Consider the following 18999-nt stretch of genomic DNA (forward strand, 5'->3'; position numbering starts at 1 on the left):
CGATAACCGGTGATCAGCACCGCTGATAAGAGGCGATCAGCGCCGATAACCAGTTATCAGCGCAGATAATAATATCAACTACGAAAATCTGATTATCCTCCTCACTAGACAAGCGCTGTAAAACCGGATCGCCGGTAACCGAGGCTGCCGATAACCGGAGACTGCCTGTAGCATTGTCTTGGATCTGATTTAATATGGCTCTGGTTTTCGGGAGGGGCCCATTGTGGGTCATAGCAATGTCCAGTTCCAGTGTGGATCTTGGTCTTGGGTTGTAGTCAGGTCCACTTATAAAGGTCTGGATGCGGCTCACAGCATCAAAATCGCTCTGGCAATGAAGTGGTTCTAGTTCTGGGTCAAAGCCACCTCCACTTGGATAGGTCTGGATGTGGCTCCTAGCATCTACACAGCTCTAGTCCTGGTGTGGTTCTAGTCTTGGAAGGAAGGCAGGAACACAGATTTTAGGCCGAAGGTTAAGTGCTGGGACCTATGAGGTCATTCAGTGCTGAAAGGAAAATTGAGAGTACAGATAAAAAGGTTTGAAAGGTTTAACAGGAGGAAAACCTCGCAGTTGCCCTATGAAACAATTGATAGGAGAGGCTGGAAAGAAAGATATAAGAAAGAAAATATGATCACAGGAACAGTAAAAGGAATGAAAGGGTTGCTGCAAATAATCTTAAGTAATCCCTACAGTGCACTGCATGAGGTGCAGTGATGGCACCTACCCCTACATGGAGTTCTAGTCTTTGGTTAAAGCCATAGACAAGGCATCTGGTATTGGATCGACTCTGATCCTGGAGTGGTTCAGGTCTTAGTTGGTGCCCATTTCCATGTAATTAGGTGTGGATGTCCTCCTAGCATCAGCTTGGCTCATCTTGGGTCATGGCCGTGTTCATTTGTGTTGGACTCCATGCAGCTCCCGGCATCTGTTTTGGTCGTGGTGTGTGTCTGGCCTTGGATTACAGACCTGGCTGCTTAAGAAGTTCTGGCTGTGGCTCCTAGCATTGGTTAAGCCCAGCTCTTTGAGTGTATCTCATCAAAGATGGCAGGTGTGGCCACTTTATGTTTAAACAAGACTACTGGCATTTTGAATGAATGCATTATATATCTCTAGAGAGATGGTACTCAAATTTATAAAACATCAATACAGTATTGAGGACATAGTCTGCACAAATGGAAGAAACACAAATAAAAGAAATAACACTAGATGGGGAAAGGACTAAGGTTCAATCTATCGAATATTTCTAAACAACAATACCCAATACAGTTTCTCTTGAATTGCAATCCAGTGAAAGACCAAATAAGGCAAACCAAACACTGGGCTGACTGAACAACGTTTGGAAGTCAGGCATTATCTGCACTGCTATAAGACCAAGAATTGTGGTAAGAGATTAAAGCTTCAAGAAGAATATTAAGTCAGAGCCCAAGATAGTCAGAAATTATACCATGAGGGAAATTATGGAAGTTCCATACACCGATGTATTCTAATAATGGAAAGAATTGGAGATGGCCTACACATGTCCCTTGCACATTCCCTGGACAAATAGTACTTGAGTGTCAACTAAGCTCCTATAAGCACCAGTAGAACTGCAAGATCCACACGTATCTGGATGAGACAGAAGGTTTGGGATAAGTAGAGATTTTTATTTGATAAAGCCCAAGAAACACGTGGTGGAATTTCACAGAGGCCTTGTGCATCACATGGCACTGGAAGCCATGATGATGATAATGATGGAAAATTTAACCTATTACCTTGAATAAATATTTCAAAGTAAAGAATTTGGGAAAATAAAACTCACCACCCACAAATACTCATACATACCAAGTTCCTTGAAAAGTTAAAAATAAAACGTTCTTTAAATTAATGTGTGACCTCGAAGACTGAGTTATGGTAAAAAAAAACCTGAGAACATTTATTAATCACCAATCCCTGTTACCTAACATCCACCTTTCATAAAAATAGTTTAATAAAATACTGATCTTTAACTTGAACTAACCTTGAAAATCTAGGTAAAGGTCAAGTGCATAATAACTATGACTCATTGTCTAATTCTTAAGATCTAAGCATCTTAATTTTAGTCTTCTGAGATCTAGATATAAAAATGCAAAATGTTTTCATTTCAAACTGACCTGGGACCTGGAAGGTCCCCAGTCAAGGTAAAATTCTGGGGGAAAAAAATCACCAATCCCCAAGATACCTACCTACTGAGTCTCACCAACATCAAACCACAGAGTATATGTAAACACAGCAACACAAACCTACAATTCCTGTACTGTGAACCTGGGAAATATTTTCAAAGGAAAACATTACATGTGAACATATCTAGTAGAAAAATTCAAAATTTAAATGTGAGAAACTACATGGGGCACTTTAAATAAGGCAGCTAATTCTCCAGCTACAAACCATACAAAAGAAGAAAATATAAATGTTCCTTTTAATATTTTGAATCTTCTATTAACAAAAGCCAGTCAACTGACTACTGCCTTCTCAGGTATTTGAAATGTGAAAAATGTGTTTGTCTGTTGCATGAACACAATACAGTCCAGTATACATATTGAAAGGCAATAATACAATAAGAGATCAGAAAACAGAAGAACAACCCACATATAAACTTAACATTTAATTTGTAATAGCTAGCAAAATGAGATAGCAGAAAACAGAACAACCCACAAACAAACTTAGCATTTAATTTGTAATAGCTAGCACATGATAAAATAGCAAAAGTGGAACCTCAACTTAACAAACAGCTCAGGGTCTGCCCCTTCCAGTAAGTAAAAAAATCCACTAAGTAACGATTGGCATATAAGCTACATGCCAGGGTAACCCTGGCCAACTTGCACTGCTCTTATTATAGCGCAATTGCATTTAAAGTACAGTAGACCCCGACTATTCGTGTTTCAAGATTCGATATTTACCTATTCGCAAATTTTTCTGTGGAACATAACTCCAAATAAATTGCGAAAAATCTGCCAATTCAGTGATTTTTTTTTTTATTATTTTTATTCAGCAAATGAAACCTATTCATATGGAACAAGTCCACAGGGGCCATTGACTTGAAATTCAAGCTCCCTAAGTTCCTTAGGAAGAAGTTAGAGGATGTGAAGGGAAATACAGGAAGAGATACCACTTATTAAAAAAGAAAAAATAAATTAACCCTTAAACGCCAGGCCTCTATTTACAAAAACGTCTCCCGTATGCCGGCAGAGTTCGGGAGTCAGCGCCAAAGCGGAAAAATAGTTTTTTTCAAAAAATCACAGCACGCTTAGTTTTTAAGATTAAGAGTTCATTTTTGGCTCCTTTTTTTGTCATTGCCTGAAATTTAGTATGCAACCATCAGAAATGAAAAAAATATCATTATCATATATAAATATTGAAATATATGAGTGAAAAAAAATTTTCATATATAATTTTATACAAATCGCGCTGTGAGCAAAACGGTTAAAGTTAACGGATTATTTTTTTTTCTTTGTATTGTACACTAAATTGTAATGATTTTGGTATATAACAAATTGTAAAACGATCAAAGCAACACAGAGAAAATATTATCACAATATGATGCATGAATTCGTAACGAGCGGACGTAAAAAAATGTTTTTTTCAAAAATTCACCATAAATCGAAATATTGTGCTAGAGACTTCCAATTTATTGCACAATAAAGGTAAATGATTGAATATTACTAGAATGTAAGAGTTTTAGCTTACAATTGCGTTTTTCGACCATTTCGGTCGAGTTAAAGTTGACCGAAGGTCGAATTTTTTCTATTTATCGTAATTTATATGAAAATATTTCAAAACTGATAAAAGCTACAACCATGAATTATTTTCTGTTGTATTCTACATGAAATTGTGCACATTTTCATATATAAAAGTTTATGTAACGACTAATGTAAAACGATGCAAACATTTACGACAACGTGTGAAAGAATTTCTGAGATGTTGGCCGAGTTACTGTGCGCAGACGAAGGAAAAAGTTTTTTTCAGAAATTCACCATAAATCGAAATATTGTGCTAGAGACTTCCAGTTTGTTGCAAAATGAAGGTACATGATTGAATATTACTAGAATGTAAGATTTTTAGCTTATAATTGCGTTTTTTTACCATTTTGGTCGAGTTAAAGTTGACCGAAGGTTGAAATTTTGGTAGTTATCGTGATTTATAAGAAAATATTTCAAAACTGATAAAAGCTACAAGCATGAGTTATTTTCTGTTGTATTCTACATGACATTTCCAATATAAAACTTTATGTAACATTACGACTAATATAAAAACGCAAACATTACGACGTCACGAAAGAATTTCTGGCGTGGACGTAAGGAAAAAGTTTTTTTCAAAAATTCATCATAAATCCAAATATTGTGCTAGAGACTTCCAATTTGTTGCAAAATGAAGGTAAATGATTGAATATTACTAGAATGTAAGAGTTTTAGCTTACAATTGCATTTTTTGACCATTTCAGTTGAGTCAAAGTTGACCGAAGGTTGAAATTTTGGCAGTTATCGAGATTTATATGAAAATATTTCCAAACTGACAAAAGCTACAACCATGGGTTGTATTTTGTTGTATTTTACATGAAATTGTGCACATTTTCATATATAAAACTTTACATAACGGCTAATATAAAACAGTGCAAAAATTACGACAAAATGGAGAAAGAATTTCTGAAATTTTCAGCCAAGTTACCGCGCGGACGTAAGGAAAAAGTTTTTTTAAAAATTCACCATAAATCAAAATATTGCGCTAGAGACTTCCAATTTGTTGCAAAATGAAGTAAATGATTGAATATTACTAGAATGTAAGAGTTTTAGCTTACAATTGCATTTTTCGACCATTTCGGTCGAGTCAAAGTTGACCGAAGGTTGAAATTTTTTGTAGTTGACATACGGTACGTCCACTTGGCACCCAACAGACAATTTTAGTCGACGTATGATACGTCCAGTAGGCGTTTAAGGGTTAATAAATAGAGCATATCTAAACATTTGCTAATTATTTCCATTTTATTTTCATGACTAAATAGTGTACACTATGATAAAAAATTATTTACTAATTTTCAAATATTATGGTAAACAGAGCAAATTATCAAATTTTTTTTTTTCCTTAAAAACGTTCGCCAAAAAATGTATCAATGTCACCCCTATCTAAGTTAAAGGAAAATGGTAAGGCTTGAATACTACTGTATAAAAGAAAATGTTTGTGCCTGAATACTGTATAGGGATAACTTGATAAGAGTAGAAAAGATATTATGTAAAGTTTTAGGATGAGAATTTTTTTGTAGAACATAGCTAAAATCTTTGCTAATTATTTCCATTGTATTTTCATGACTAAATACATTTTTTATAATACAAAGATTATTTACTAATAATTTTCAAATATTAACATTAATGTAAACACAGCAAAATATCAATAAAATGTGTTTTTTTCCTTAAAGAACGTTTGCCAAATGATGTGCAAATTTTAATAACAAAGCCCATGGGAAAGAAAATGCTGCTTGGGAAGCTGAAATACCAAGGCACAATGCTACTTTACACGCTATCAGCTGGCGTTTGCAAAGAAGCCAATCCAGGAGCGCTATTCATTTTGCTTGGCGCTGATTAGCTGTACTCCCCAAGGCTTTGTCTCATGGAGATTGGTGGGGAGCCCTTAGCTTTCCCAGCTCACTGTGAAGACCTCTCCTGTTCAAGAGTGCTGCTACATATCAATGTACTGCACGGTACTTTGCGTATCTTTGTCTCATTTTTATTCTTTGTGTATATTTTTTTAATTGTGCCCTATGATGCCTCCTAAACACCCTGCTCCTTCTAAGGCTTCTGGCAAAGACAAGGAGGATGAGGGCCTGTCTTTGGAATGTCTGTCCCAAATTATGAGGGCAGAAATAAATTAATATGACTGAGGCATGGGATCCTTATATGGAAAGCTCCATAGACTTTTCAATTGCCCTTGATGCATGCGTGGGGCTCATGAAGAAGCAGCAACAGCAGCTGCCTATCACCATGAAGAAGGACCCTCCAAAGACTCCCAAAGCCCCTGAAGAAGTGCAATTGGTGGACGAAGTGTCTGAAGAAGGGGATGAGGTGCCCTCAGAGGAGATGTAACTCTTCTGCTTTGCTGTGCAGTCATATCTTCATTGTCATTCATCGGACTGCACAGCTAATTCATCATCATCTTCAACCAACATTCATCACTGGTGAGTACCTGTCACACTTATGTAATCTCAGACTTCTCGTTATTTCGTATATTTTTTTTAATGCAAATTTAAATATCTAGGTACAGTGCTTAACTGTTCCCCCTGTACTGTACTTGAAAATGTACCAGTGTCACCCGTATCTATGCTAACATAAAACGGTAAAGCTTGAATACTACTGTATGAAAGAAAATGTACGTGCCTGAATATAGGGATAACTTAGAGTGTTCACTCATAGCTATAAGCCATATATTTTTAAGGGTAATGTTGTAAGATGACTTTGAAATGATATTTAAGTGTTTTTTAGGATGATAGTTTAAGGTAGATTTGGTGTTTGAACTATTAAAATAGGCAGTTAAAAGCATTTTTAGGATGATAGTTTAAGGTATATTTGGTGTTTGAACAATTAAAATTGGCAGTTATAAGCATTTTTTGAGGGGTTTTCAAGTTTTTGCAAATATAGCTATATACTGGGGTTCACTGTACTTAATGGCCTTTTCTATCAGGTATTTTGTAATTATCATTCAATTTAAAATATTGCTTTACTTATTCAAATGCAGAGATATGTCTGTAAACTTAATTGCTTCTAAAAGTGAGTACATACCTGTACCTACTTTTGAGTACAAAACCCATACAATATAAAAAACAACATAAATTCCTTTTCAACATAAACCCAAATGAGAGAGAGAGAGAGAGAGAGAGAGAGAGAGAGAGAGAGAGAGAGAGAGAGAGAGAGAGAGAGAGACTGGGGTGATTATACATTGTACACACACAGACATGCATGCTGAAAAATGTGTAACACTAAATTAATTTGTGCGATACTATACTGCATCAGGTAACATCAATAAAAAATTTAGAGAGAGAGAGAGAGAGAGAGAGAGAGAGAGAGAGAGAGAGAGAGAGAGAGAGAGAGAGAGAGAGAGAGAGCCAACAGTAAGTGCCTGCACATATTCATTCACCATCCACCCTCAAGGGCACAATGAGGGAACCATCATCATGCACAGTCATTCATCTTCCAGCCATAAAGGCACAGCCAGGAAAGCTTTGGTCATGTGTGTGCATCTTGTTCACCATCCATGCCCACACACCCACAGACACGAAAAAGAATGTGTTAGTTGAGTGTGTGTTTGTTCACTGTCTACCCATCACAGGCAGAGCCAGGAAAATCGGTCAAAACATGTTTGTTCGCTCACCATCCACCCTTACAGGTAGAAACAGGAAAGCCTCAAACGAATGCATGTGTCTGTTTGTTCACCATCCAATACCTCTAGCATGTTTAGCAGGTTATCCACTATGGACAACTGATAACCTTATCGTACTTAATGGATTTTTCTGGTAAGTACAAAGTATTTTCATTATTTTTATGGGACTCAGGTGAGTCCATTAAGCAACAAAATCCATTAAGTTGAAGTGCCACTATAACCTTTAATCATTCCTTACCTTTTGCCACAAAAGCAAATCAATAACAATATGATTAAAAAGACATTTTTATCCATCACCAACAAAAATGAGCAAATAGTGAAATTGCTGTGAATCAAATATAATCCAAAAGCTGTAAGTAACATCTCCTGATTTCTCAAAAAGCTAACTTATGACCTATTAAGAAATGTCAAAATGGGCAGAAGTTATCTAATACAGTAAAAAAAAAAACTGTAAATTACGTACTTTGCTAAAATTTACTCTACTGACAATAAAAGTTGCAACGTCAAATATCACCCTCATAATATAAACAGCTAAAAATGTCAACTAAAGAAAAATGGTTCATCAGGCATTTCTCCTAATACTAACAGCTAAAAACGAAAATGCTCTGTAAGTGAATCAGTGGTAGCTTAAAGTACAAAACGTACATAAGCACTCATGGTCTTTCACAATAATTTGATCCTTTAACACATATCAAGTTTTAATGTGTGTGTTAATAAGAAACTAAGGCTACTTACTACATAATTCGTAACCGGATTAATACTCACTCAATCCTTTATCAAAACTTATATTTCAGTTAGGCCAATTCATGCTGGGTCTTTAATTTTTTCTGTAACTTATTACACAAAATTTATCCACACAAAAAATTAACAAATCAGTCAATATCTACAAACTCTACCACTACTGTAAACTCATGCATAAGAGGCCATTTTAGTTTTAAAGCAATAAATTTCAAAAGGACTAGAAAAATCAACACACCCTTTCATTAACATTTTCTGGTTCAATCTCCTCAACATAGGTTGCCGGAAACCAATGCTGTCGCTGTCCACCATAATCTCCTTTCCACCAATCCCTTTCTTCTTTATTGACATTCTGGATGATGGCATGCTTTGGGAATGTCAGCTCATCATCTTGAATGGCTTTGTAAGAATATTTAGCTTTCACGTGGATCTGTGAAGACCGTGTCACATGGACACAACACCTTGCAATGAAACAAACACTGATATTCCTAATGCTAAAATTATGTGATAGATTATCATATATACATTAGTGTCAATCTATTCATAACCGCCCAATTAAAACAAAAACACCACTTGTACACTTTTACAAATTCCTTGATTTACTACAGTAGTATACCATTCCTTGTATCAATACCATCAATTCTGCTAAGTCACAAAATTACAGTAGTATATCATTCCTTGTATCAATACCATCAATTCTGCTATGTCACAAAATTTGTCCACCTACAGACTTATAGTTAGCAAAGTCCCTCCAATGATTTTCTGCATCACTGAAGGGACTCAAAGTGTGCAATATTATGCAAGAACAAAAATTACCATTACCATTTACAGGAAATGAACAATAAGCTGACATGCTTAAGATCTCCAATAAATTTGCATGTCTGTTTTTAAGAGCTTCTGCAATCTGGTCTGTGTTACTTAAACAGGTGAAATGCAGGATGAAAATGACTGTTTTGCCTTCACAAGACCTATGAAAAAACACCAAGGCTCCTGAAAAGAATTCTCAAAAGATGAACTGCTTAGATGTAACTCTGTACCAAAATATAAAGCACCATGTTTAAAACACTGTGCATAAATAAATGCAGGAAAGCTTCATTTAAGGTTACTAAACACAGTAAGAACGTGGTGTTACCTTGTGGGGACACCGAGAGGCAGGGATTGAAAGGGCATTTAGAAAAACAGCAGCTGTAGCCTGAATTAAATGGATAGAGACAGCTGGACTACTGGTAAATAAAAATATCCCAGTAGCAACAACTCTGATGCATACATAAGGTCTGCAATATTCTATACAGCAGAAAAATGGGCACTGACAAAGAAACTGGAGATCCCGCAAAAGTGTGACCGAAGAATGGTAAGAATTATGGCCAGAGTGAGGTGGGAAGATCACATTATGACTGGGGAAATGATGCACAGATATGGTATCTAGATGCTGGGATTAAAGCTTGGATCTCAGAATAAGACAGTTTGATATGTGGTGAGGAGAGATGAATAGTCAAGACAAGCAAATGATACAAAGAGTAGGACAAATACCTATAGGGGACAAAAAATCATGGAAAAAAAGGTTAGATGAAGACCTAGAGAAGTCATTTCATGTCTAACCCCATAAAGGGAAAAGCTGACAATGTTTATGATAATGAATGCAGAAAGAACATAATTCTGTAATGACACTTGGTTTAATCCTTCAAGTATGATGCCTTTCTAAAAAATAATAACTGGTCCCCAAGACACAAGAGTTAAGACAGCAAGGAGGGTATATACATTGCCAAGTTTGGAATTTAAAAAAAGAATTTAAAATGACAACAGAACAGAAAAGCGTATACTTACTAAAATTGTCCAGGCATGCAATTCAGTAAAGGGCACAGTCATCTTTTCAAACTAGAGTCTGCAGTTTTGCAATCTCAAAAAAGTCAAAATGATGAAAGTCTGTAAGACCTCACATCCAAGATTTATATGAAAGCTAAAAAACATTCTTTTGACATATACCTGAATAACCTGCAACACACTGAAAATGGCTGTTAATTTATCTGCTTAACAAGACTTATCTTGGCCAAACCTTGGCAATTTGATTATCTCAAGTCAAGATGAAAACATCCACATCACTTATGAATCTGTAAATGTAAGCATCTCTGGAAGAGGATGATGGAAAAGAACTTAATAATGTTCGGTCTTCGGTCTTCCATTGACTGAAAAACCTAACACCTTCATGTCAAGGTACTTCTTGTAACTTATCTTCATCTACCAAAGGCAAAATGACTTCTGCTAAAAGATCCAGTCCACCATTTCATTGGAGGAATGAGTAACTTTAACGAAAAGAGGCACTTCTGCTGAACCCCAAAGCAAAGCTGCTTGAAGTAGCACTAAGCCAATGTTTTGCAATAATCAACATAAAAAATCAAAGTTCTGATAATGAATCAAATGTGAAACCTGCCTTTGCAATAACTAAGCCACAGAGATCTTGACTATGCAGACTTTAAATAAATGAAAGCTTTAATTAAAAATGCAAGGAATGTATAATTAAAACATAAAAGTAAAGGCTGGACAGACACAAGTTTTTCCATAAGGTTATTTGTGCAGCCATGTTGCTTGATAATGCTCTGACCCAACCCCCTACCCCTTTTGGAAGACTGTGATGCATTAGGTGGCCATATATTCTGGATGTATTTGCCAATAAAGGGACATTCATGCCTTTCTCTTCAAAGGTGATGGTTGTAGCTAAAGGGCAGAAGAGCAAGGAGGGCTTTACGCAGAAGTCATAAGACACTGGCATATCTGAAGAAGTACAATGTACAACAGGTCAGCTAACGTCACTTGCACAACTGCATGGAGACAGACTGGTGTGACATTTGAAAACAATGGACTCTTCAATTTTTTATTTAACAATGAGGGGAGTGATGTGGTTGATTTTTCTTATTCATGGCTATGCATGCCAGGAATATGCTTTAAAATGCTGGTGAAGACAGAACAGATTTGGTGTGTACAACTGTCTTATATCAAAGAGGGCAATCCAGGCTATCTTATTCTCTTGAAGCATGAAATTACTGCTTCAGTCTTAGAAGACAAACACCGCTGAGATAATGAAAAGATTGAAATGCAGAGAGTACAGTCAAACAGAACACTAAACTCTCTAAATCCAAGGAGTGCATGAAATTGCAATTCTCAGACACAAAGGGTATGGCTCACTTTACCTTCTACTCCATCTTCAAGGACTAAGAAGTCATGTCATTGTACAACAGCACTGATTGCTCTCATATTCCAAGATCAATTCTTTACTTTGGCCCAAAACTTCCTCTGTATCTTTGACTTCTATCAACTTCTAAAAGATCAACCATCTACACAAGCATTCCTTACATGTCTTTTAACAAACTGTTATCCTTCAAGTTAAAATCACTTAATAACTTAGACAATGATTGATTCACTGCAACCCATCTCTACAATTCCACTCCATTCAGCCAAAAAATAAAAGGTAAGTTAGCTTAATTTTTTCATGTACCAAATTGTTGTTGCTTAGCTTTTAATGTGAATACAATTAAATTTATTGTGAAAACTGTTAAAAGGATAAAATTGTTACATTATACTTATAATACATTGATAACTTTGCAATACTAATGATGTACTGTATTTCGTTTGATATTAAAAGACAGCACTAAGAAACTTCTGATGTTATTTAACTTTGCATTTGTGTTTGGGTACATTTCTTGTTGTTGGAAAATAGTTGAAGATAAAATTTTTATACTTTGATGTATAGGCTATGAACCTGGTGGCTTATTCTAGTTGAGCCAACAAGCAGGCAACCATTCCAGCCTTCCAGCTCATCATTCACGGGTTTTCCCATTTAAACCACATTAGCAAGGTGTTACTGTAATTCATACAATACCCCTCTGGTTCACGTGTCACATCATCCAAAACCCACCCATCAAGTCAGTTTTGACACAGTGATGCACCATTTGAAACACAAAAATCAAAATAAAAATTCATATTAAATTCAAGACGCATCAAAAAGTGGAAACTTCTGGAATAAGTTACAAGATCCTGCAACTTTACTTGGAAGTGGACATAAAATTCAAGAGAGAATATCACTAACATCTTATCAACCTGACAGGTTCTCTCAAAAATGCCTATTCCTTTGAATTTTATTGGATAAAAAATGTGATAAATATCAATGAAAACAGGTTTTGACATAGGAAAAACCTATTTTTGGTAGTTGCTGTTAAGTCCTCAAGGAGTTACCCTTCCATGGTCTACCAGAGCTCCATGGTGACCAAACTAATATCAAAGAATTCTCTTTTAGCTGGTCTCGTGGCCAGGTATTGTGTCGTAATGATAAACACTATAACAAGTTATGGAGTATGTAACGGCTCAAAGATACGAGAACGCTTTCCCTTATCTTCAGCGAAGCTGTACCCAGGTTGTTTCCAGTGTCAAAACCTGATAGAAGAAGAAGTAATTAATGTGCAAGCACAGTCCGCCATATTGTCAATAAACAGTATATATATAAAATTAGGATTTACCAGCCCAATGAGTCTAACTAGACTCTTACAGTGATGGCCCGAAAACGTTTGGGAGGAAATTATTAAAATATAAATACACACATAATATATAAACTGAATTAGATAAAAATGACAAAAGTTAATTATTATAATACAATATAAAAATGTTCAATCTTATTGATCAAATTAGTCTTTCTTAAAAACATTAAAACTCTATACAGTAAAACCCACGTATTTGTGGGGGATGCATACAGCACTGCCCCGCGAATAGCTAAAATCCGTGAATACTTAACACCCCTCTAAAAACACTTACAACTGCCCATTTTCATAGTTTAAACACAAGAAAAACCCTCTAAAATTGTTTATACCTGAGTATTTTAATAGTTTTATCACAAACTGCATTCAGTCATGAAAATATGAAAATCAGTGAATATTTCTCAGTGAAAAATACCACGAATGGGGGAATTTTCCATGGATAATGGGTAGATACGTTCCACAGAGAAATCCGTGAATATGTGAGCCCGCGAATCTTGAGAACACGAATACGGGGGGTTTACTGTATAACAAAAAACTGCCTGATTCTGATATTTCTGATAATGATTTAACTCCTAAACATAAATTTCTTTGTCTATTAAAAATTAGGCAATCTCATTGCAATGAGGTATGTTCCCACGTGGAGTTGTCATTAAATGCTCATGTGTTAGTCTCGTATGACCTATTCATAATCTTGTTAATATCACTTCAGCTCTCATTTCATTTTGTATTATGAACTCCACAAGTTGACATTCTGCTTAATGCATTTCAATTTATTGTTGTCTGCTCCACAGTCCCACAGATTTTGCCACTTTGTAGATCCTCGTTGGACGAGTTGGTAGATTTCTCGGCTAGCACTCTGCTAGGCAAGAGTTCAAGTCTCCGGCCAGCCAATGAAGAATTAGAGGAATTTATTTCTGGTGACAGAAATTCATTTCTTGGTATAATGTGGTTTGGATTCGATAATGAGCTGTAGGTCCCATTGCTAGGTAACCAATTGGTTCTTAGCCACGTAAAATAAGTCTAATCCCTCAGGCCAGCCCTAGGAGAGCTGTTAACCTTAAACGCCGAGCCTCTATTTACAAAAACGTCTCCCGTATGCCGGCGGCGTTCAGGAGTTAGCGCCAAAGCAGAAAAAAAGTTTTTTTTAAAAAATCACAGCACGCTTAGTTTTTAAGATTAAGAGTTCATTTTTGGCTCCTTTTTTTTTCATTGCCTGAAGTTTAGTATGCAACCATCAGAAATGAAAAAAAATATCATTATCATATATAAATATTGAAATATATGACAGTGCAAAAAAAAAATTTTCATATATAATTTTATACAAATCGCGATGTGAGCAAAACGGTTAAAGCTAACGGGTTTTTTTTTTCTTTGTATTGTACACTAAATTGCAATGATTTTGGTATATAACAAATGGTAAAACGATCAAAGCAACACAGAGAAAATATTATCACAAAATGATGCATGAATTCGTAACGCGTGGACGTAAAAAAATTTTTTTTTTTCAAAAATTCACCATAAATCGATATATTGTGCTAGAGACTTCCCGTTTCTTGAAAAATGAAGCTAATTGATTGAATATTACTAGACTGTAAGTGTTTTAGCTTACAATTGCAGTTTTCGACCATTTCGGTCGAGTTAAAGTTGACCAAAAGTAGAATTTTTTCTATTTATCGTGATTTATATGAAAATATTTCAAAACTGATAAAAGCTACAACCATGAGTTATTTTCTGTTGTATTCTACATGAAATTGCGCACATTTTCATATATAAAACTTTATGTAACGACTAACATAAAACGGTGCAAACATTACGACAACGTGACTAACGAATTTCTGAGATGTTCGGCCGAGTTACCGCGCTTACGTAAGGAAAATGTTTTTTTCAAAAATTCACCATAAATCGAAATATTGTGCTAGAGACTTCCAATTTATTGCAAAATGAAGGTAAATGATTGAATATTACTAGAATGTAAGAGCTTAAGCTTACAATTGTGTTTTTTCTACCATTTCGGTCGAGTTAAAGTTGACCGAAGGTTGAAATTTTGCAGTTATCGTGATTTATGTGAAAATATTTCAAAACTGATAAAAGCTACAACCATGAGCTATTTTCTGTTGTATTCTACATGAAATTGCACACATTTTCATATACAAAACTTTATGTAACAGCTAATACAAAACAGTGCCAAACTTACGACAAAGTGACTAAAGAATTTCTGAGATTTTCAGCAGAGTTAGCGCGGATGTAAGGAAAAAGTTTTTTCAAAAATTCACCATAAATTGAAATATTGTGCTAGAAACTTCTTGTCTGTTGCAAAATGAAGGTAAATGATTGAATATTACTAGAATGTAAGAGTTTTAGCATAAATTTGCATTTTTCGACCATTTCGGTCGAGTCAAAGTTGACCGAAGGTTGAAATTTTGGCACTTATCATGATTTATATGAAAATATGTCAAAATTGATAAAAGCTACAACCATGAGTTATTTTTTGCTGTATTCTACATGAAATTGCACACATTTTCATATATAAAACTTTATGTAATGGCTAATATAAAACTGCAAAAATTACGACAAAGTGACTAAAGAATTTCTGAGATTGTAAGAGCCTGACGCCGTCTCTTCCAAACACGTGTGTGTTCGCGTGTTCGTCGTCCATCAGAGTGGCGAGACGTTTGGCGTCTTCACAAACAGAAACATACACACAGTTTGATACAGAAGATTCGTTGGAACATTATGAGTACATGATTAGAATGCTTGCATGGCAATGCAAGTAGTGATGATTGTATGTACATCAAGACAACAATGGTTAGGGAGAAACAGACGGAAATATTGTATGGTTGAAATCACGTTCCTTTAGAGAAAGAAAACGAGATGCTCTTGTTGTCTTGTCTACTCTGATGGAAGATGAACACGCGTGTTTGGAAGAGACGGCGTCAGGCTCTTACAAGATTTTCAGCAGAGTTAGCGTGGACGTAAGGAAAAAGTTTTTTCAAAAATTCACCATAAATTGAAATATTGTGCTAGAGACTTCTCGTTTGTTGCAAAATGAAGGAAAATGATTGACTATTACTAGAATGTAAGAGTTTTAGCTTACAATTGCATTTTACGAGCATCTGGTCAAGTCAAAGTTGACTGAAGGTTGAAATTTTGGCACATCGTGATTTATATGAAAATATGTCAAAATTGATAAAAGCTACAAGCTACAACCATGGGTTATTTTTTGTTGTATTCTACATGAAATTGCACACATTTTCATATATAAAACTTTATGTAACGGCTAATACAAATCAGTGCAAAAATTACGACAAAGTGACTAATGAAATTCTGAGATTTTCAGCAGAGTTAGCGAGCGCGGACATAAGGAAAAAGTTTTTTTCAAAAATTCACCATAAATCGAACTATTGTGCTAGAGACTTCTCGTTTGTTGCAAAATGAAGGTAAATGATTGAATATTACTAGAATGCAAGAGTTTTAGCTTACAATTGCTTTTTCAGACATTTCGGTCGAGTCAAAATTGACCGAAGGTTGAAATTTTGGCACTTATCGTGATTTATATGAAAATATGTCAAAATTGATAAAAGCTACAACCATGAGTTATTTTTTGTTGTATTCTACATGAAATTGCACATTTTCATATATAAAACTTTATGTAAAGGCTAATATAAAATGGTGCAAAAATTACGACAATGTGACTATAAAGAATTTCTGAGATTTTCAGCAGAGTTAGCTCATGCTTTCTTTTGGGATAAGAAAGAAATTTGCAAATACGCAGCTGGGTCACACTTGTAAACAAAACAACAGCGTGATCCGTGAACTCCCAGCATCCCTCAAGGCGCGATTTAAAATTTTTCGCAAACGAGGCCTATAAGTATTTTTCCGCGAATATTTAAAAAAACTTTTTGTAGTCGACATATTTTACGTCCACTTGGCACCCAACAGACAACTTTTGTCGACGTAGAATACGTCCAGTCGGTGTTAAAGGGGTAACATGACATCTAGGTAAACCTTAAGTGCCTGAACCAGGCACAATTTGCCTATTAAACTGAGATTTTCATATCAGAACAGATTTCCTTTTTAAAGGATTCTCATTCTTGGCCAGAAATGATGGGCCAGGGACAATAATAATTAATGGTCAGCTGTCTGCATGATGTATCGTCCCCTTCTAAGAGAACCCAGTTCACTAGTACGAGCTCCTGATGCTAACACAACCAAGAAGATCGCCTTTTGCAGCATGTGACTTGTGGTTGTATTGGGTCCGCTGAATTGGGGGTTGATAGAAGTCTAAGCACCTTGTTCAGGGATCAAGTAATTGGAAGCCTTTTGGGAGTGGGTCTTTGTAGTGCAAAAGACCGCAGAAGGGAAGTGACAATTTCTATACTAGAGTCAATACCGAATCCTTACAGTAAAGGTTCTGTTAATGCTGCTTTGCATGCCATGATTGTTGTAACAGCAAGGCATTTGTCTTCAAAAAGGTATATAAAAAATTTAAAAGTGTTTCCATAGGAATCTCAACTTGGCTCTCTTTTGCACTAGGTACCTAGCAATGTTGGGCAAGTAATTTTCACTGTAGACAATATTTAAAAAAATCCATACATCATCTCAACTCATTAAGGAGGATGCGTAAACGACTTTCCCTCCTACTGTTTGGGATAGAACAGCAGACGGTAGTGGAAATTATCTTTTCGCCCACTGTTGGAGTAATAGGAACCAATGCCTGTTAGGCCAATTTGGGGTTATTAAGTAAGCTGTTCCTTTGAAAGTTAGAAGCTTGCTCAAAACCTTCAAAACCTGGGACAATGGAGGAAAAAGGTATACTATATCGTTGTCCACTTGTTACAGTCTTGCAGGAAGGCATCTCTTGCTGTTGCTTGACTGTCCAAGCTTGGAGAGACATACACTGGGAGTTTGTGATTCTCTTATGTGGCAAACAGGTCCACTTCCAGTCGTGGAAGGATGTTGGCTATTGTTTGAAAAGAGTGGTTGCCCAACATCCACTCTGTTGAGGCTGCCGTCTTCCTTGATAGAGAGTCTGCTATTATGTTGAGAGACCCTGTGAGGTGAATTGCAAGCAAGTGCCACTTCCTTGCTTGTGCCATCCAAAGGCTGGCTAGCATTATCATATTGCAAGGAGGTGAACGTGATCCCGGCCTCTTGATGCAAGACATTGAGTCATTTTGTCTAGAACCAACGAAATGTCTCTTCTGGAGGTTTGAGATTTTTTGAGAGATAAAAAGACAGCCATCAGCTGCATGAAATTGATATGACAGTTCCTCAGAGTAGCTGACCACCTCCCTGCCAAATGACTATCCTCCCAATGTCCTCCCCAACTTGTCACTGAGGCATCTGTGTGTATTGTTACTCGGGCAACTTTTTGATTCTTTTGATGAAGTCGGTCTTGCATCTTTTTTCTTGCATGCAATAGCCAGAATTTGTTCACATTTTTTAGTTGCAATCTGAGTATTGGATCTATTACTGATGTGTACTACAGCAGGCCCATCATATGCTCTGATTGCCATCTGTAAACTTTGGGCTGTGCAAGGAACATTTTGAGGTCTTTCCTTATTCTGTTTTGAGCATTGATGGGGGAGACAACAGGCCGTGAAGGGTATCCCAACACAGTCCCAGCCACTGAAAGCGTCTGCTGGATGTGAGGCGGGATTTTTTTCAATTTATTATAAAACCTTTGACTGGAGTCTGTTGACCAATGCTCTTGGGTTTTTCAAACACTCTTTCCTTGTGGGCCCCAGATTAACCAGTCATCTAGGTAGGCTATCAGCTGTATTCCTTCTTGTCTGAGTTCTTGAACAACTGCCGTTGCTAATTTTGTAAAAATTCTCAGGGCAATGTTTAGCCAGAAGGGCATGACTTTGAACCTGTACGTATCTTTCCCTATCAGGAACCCTAGCAAGGGGCGGAAGGGAATGGCGATAGGGACATGCCAGTATGCATCTTTCAGATCTATATAAGCTGTCCAAGTCCCTTTTGGAATGACTGAATGCACCTGGGCAACGGTAGTCATCCGAAACTTCTGGCAAACGTACTTGTTCAATGTTGAGGATCACTCTTAGTTCGGAGGAATCCTTTTTGGGGACATTGAAGAGGCGTGCTTAGTGGCGAATACTATGTGCATGTTTCTCTATGGCTCCCTTCAACAGGGCCGTCTGCACGTAATCTTCCAGAGAGGGGTCTGGATTTTGGAAGAACCCCTTTAAAGGAGGGGGAGGGGGGGGAGACCATTTCCACCCCAGCCTGTTGAAAATAATGCTGTGTCCCCAAGGGGAAGACTTCCATTGCCTGTGGTGTTGTTGAAACTGACCCCCGACCATACAATTCCTATTGGTATCTGCCTCTTCATCTGCC

General features: G+C 36.5%; 1 protein-coding gene across 5 annotated transcripts in view; it reads right to left on the bottom strand.

The window, feature by feature from the left end:
- The window catches only part of sl (small wing phospholipase C gamma 1), a 271971-nt gene that overhangs the window by 89865 nt on the left and 163107 nt on the right, over positions 1–18999 (bottom strand). For 4 of the 5 annotated variants that reach the window (XM_067093297.1, XM_067093291.1, XM_067093306.1 and 1 more), the window contains exon 17: positions 8355–8546. The exons of the other annotated variant lie outside the window; for it this stretch is intronic. In XM_067093297.1, the coding sequence (XP_066949398.1) occupies positions 8355–8546 (192 nt within the window). The remainder of the gene's footprint in view (positions 1–8354; positions 8547–18999) is intronic. 5 annotated transcript variants of the gene reach the window in all.

The sequence above is a fragment of the Macrobrachium rosenbergii genome, chromosome 4 (genome assembly GCF_040412425.1).
Source record: "Macrobrachium rosenbergii isolate ZJJX-2024 chromosome 4, ASM4041242v1, whole genome shotgun sequence".
Lineage (NCBI taxonomy): Eukaryota > Metazoa > Arthropoda > Malacostraca > Decapoda > Palaemonidae > Macrobrachium > Macrobrachium rosenbergii.